The 2500-nt window shown below is 55.0% G+C and overlaps 1 protein-coding gene across 1 annotated transcript in view; it reads right to left on the reverse strand.

The window, feature by feature from the left end:
* Positions 1-91: 91 nt before the first annotated feature.
* The window catches only part of LOC135569107 (LIM and calponin homology domains-containing protein 1-like), a 32227-nt gene continuing 29818 nt past the window's right edge, over positions 92-2500 (reverse strand). The window contains exons 8-10 of the mRNA XM_065015953.1: positions 1992-2062; positions 1165-1396; positions 92-254 (exon numbers count right to left, since the gene is read on the reverse strand). Of these exons, the coding sequence (XP_064872025.1) occupies positions 92-254; positions 1165-1396; positions 1992-2062 (466 nt within the window). The remainder of the gene's footprint in view (positions 255-1164; positions 1397-1991; positions 2063-2500) is intronic.

Genomic DNA, 2500 nt, shown 5'->3' on the forward strand with positions numbered 1-2500 from the left:
TGCTGACCTGCCGTAGCGAATCACAGCGGGCAGAACTTTAATCCCGCCTTCTCCAGCCTCTGCAGCCGCCGATGTTCTTCTACTTCCCGTTTCAACACTTCCTCTTCCTGCCCAAGACCCCCTCTTCCTCTTTAGGCTCCTCCCCATCTGGGGCCCATGTGACTGTCTTGTAGTTTCTGGAGCGGGGCCCTGGTGGTCTCTTAAAGGGACCTCCCCCTCCCCCTCCCCCCTCCTCTAAGATGGGCTGAGGGAGACTGGGAGGAGAAGGAGGAAGGAAGGGAGAGAGAGGGAGGGAGGGATTGTAGGAGGAGGAAGGAGGGAGGAGGGAGGAGTTAGGGTGCAAGGAGAAGGAGGGAAGGGAGCGAGGGAGTGTAGGAGGGGAGGAGGGAGGAGGAGGAGTTAGGGTGTAAGGAGAAGGAGGGGAAGGGAGCGAGGGAAGGAGGGAGTGGAAGGAGGGGAAGGGAAGGAGGGAAGCAGGGGAGAGGGAAGGAGGAAGGAGGGAAGGAGGGAGGAAGGAGGGAAGGAGGGAGGGGAAGGAGGAAGGGAAGGAGGGAGGAAGGAGGGAGGGGAAGTAGGGAAGGGAAGGAGGGAGGGAAGGAGGGAAGGGAAGGAGGGAGGGGAAGGAGGGAAGGGAAGGAGGGAGGAAGGAGGGAGGGAAGGAGGGAAGGAGGGAGGAAGAGGAAGGAAGGAGGGAGGGGAAGTAGGGAAGGAGGGAAGGAGGGAGGGGAAGGAGGGAAGGGAAGGAGGGAAGGGAGGAGGGGAGAGAAGGAGGGAGGGGAAGGAGGGAAGGAAGGAGAGAAGGAGGGAGGAAGGAGGGAGAGGGAAGGAGGAGAGAGAAGGAGGGGAGGAAGGAGGGAGAGAAGGAGGAGGGAAGCATGGAAGGGAAGGAGGGAGGGAAGGAAGAAGGGAAGGAGGGAAGGAAAGGAGGGAAGGAGGGAGGGGAAGGAGGGAAGGAAGGAGGGAAGGAAAGGATCTTTAATAAGAGCATGTGTGTCTGTGTACCTACCTGTGTGTGTGTGTGTGTGTGTGTGTGTGTGTGTGTGTGTGTGTGTGTGTGTGTGTGTGTGTGTGTGTGTGTGTATGTGTACCTACCTGTGTGTGTGTGTGTGTGTGTGTGTGTGTGTCTGTATGTGTACCTACCTGTGTGTGTGTGTGTGTGTGTACCTGCCGTGCTCTCCATCCTGGGGCCGTGATCTGCGTCTGGCGGTGGGAACGTAGGCAGAGACGTTCCGATTGGGCAGGAACTGGTTAAAGGGAACAAAGGTCCGTGATTCACCGGCCGACGTACGACGAGCTAACATGTCATCACGACGGACATCTGCCTTCCTGTTGGGGGCATCTGCCTTCCTGTTGGGGGCATCTGCCTTCCTGTTGGGGGCATCGCCGTCTGAGTCAACTGATGGGGGGATAGAGAGAGAGACGAGAGGGAGGGAGAGACGAGAGGGAGGGAGAGACGAGAGGGAGGGAGGAGGCGGGAGGGAGGGAGAGGACGGGAGGGAGGGAGAGAGAGAGACGAGAGGGAAAGAGGGAGAGAGACAAAGGGAAAGAGACGAGAGGGAAAGAAGAGAGACGAGAGGGAGGGAGAGAGACGAGAGGGAGGGAGAGAGAGACGAGAGGGAGGGAGAGACGAGAGGGAGGGAGAGAGAGACGAGAGGAAGGGAGAGAAAGACGAGAGGGAAAGAGGGAGAGAGAACGAGAGGGAAAGAGAGAGACAAGAGGGGGAAAGAGGGAGAGAGGCGAGAGGGAAAGAGGGAGAGAGACGAGAGGGAAGAGAGAGAGACAAGAGGAAAAAGAGAGACAAGAGGGAAAGAGGGAGAGAGCGTCATTAAAGGATCTAGCAGTAACATAAAAACTGTGTGTCTGCCTTCATAGGAATCTTACCATCACTGTTGTGTGTGTGTGGTGTGTGTGGGTGTATCTTCGTAGGAACCTTACCATCACTGTTGTGTGTGTGTGTGGTGTGTGTGGGTGTATCTTCGTAGGAACCTTACCATCACTGTTGCCATGGATGATGACATCGGGGGAGGGGCTAGTCTGGGAGCGCGAGCCAAAAGAATCCAGGCTGTCAATCAAATCAAACTTTATTTAAAGGACATTATAGTCTCAATTTAATAACGGCGTGTGTGTCTGTGTGGTGTGTTTATCTGTGTGTGTCTGTGTGGTGTGTTTATCTGTGTGTGTCTGTGTGGTGTGTTTGTCTGTGTGTGTCTGTGTGGTGTGTTTGTCTGTGTGTGTCTGTGTGGTGTGTTTATCTGTGTGGTGTGTGTGTCTGTGTGGTGTGTTTATCTGTGTGTGTCTGTGTGGTGTGTTTGTCTGTGTGTCTGTGTGGTGTGTTTATCTGTGTGTGTCTGTGTGGCGTGTTTGTCTGTGTGTGTCTGTGTGGTGTGTTTATCTGTGTGTGTGTGTGTCTGTCTGTGTGTGTTTGTTTATCTGTGTGTGTCTGTGTGGTGTGTTTGTCTGTGTGTGTCTGTGTGGTGTGTTTATCTGTGTGTGTGTGTGT

Source organism: Oncorhynchus nerka, unplaced genomic scaffold, assembly GCF_034236695.1.
Source record: "Oncorhynchus nerka isolate Pitt River unplaced genomic scaffold, Oner_Uvic_2.0 unplaced_scaffold_1198, whole genome shotgun sequence".
Taxonomy (NCBI): domain Eukaryota; kingdom Metazoa; phylum Chordata; class Actinopteri; order Salmoniformes; family Salmonidae; genus Oncorhynchus; species Oncorhynchus nerka.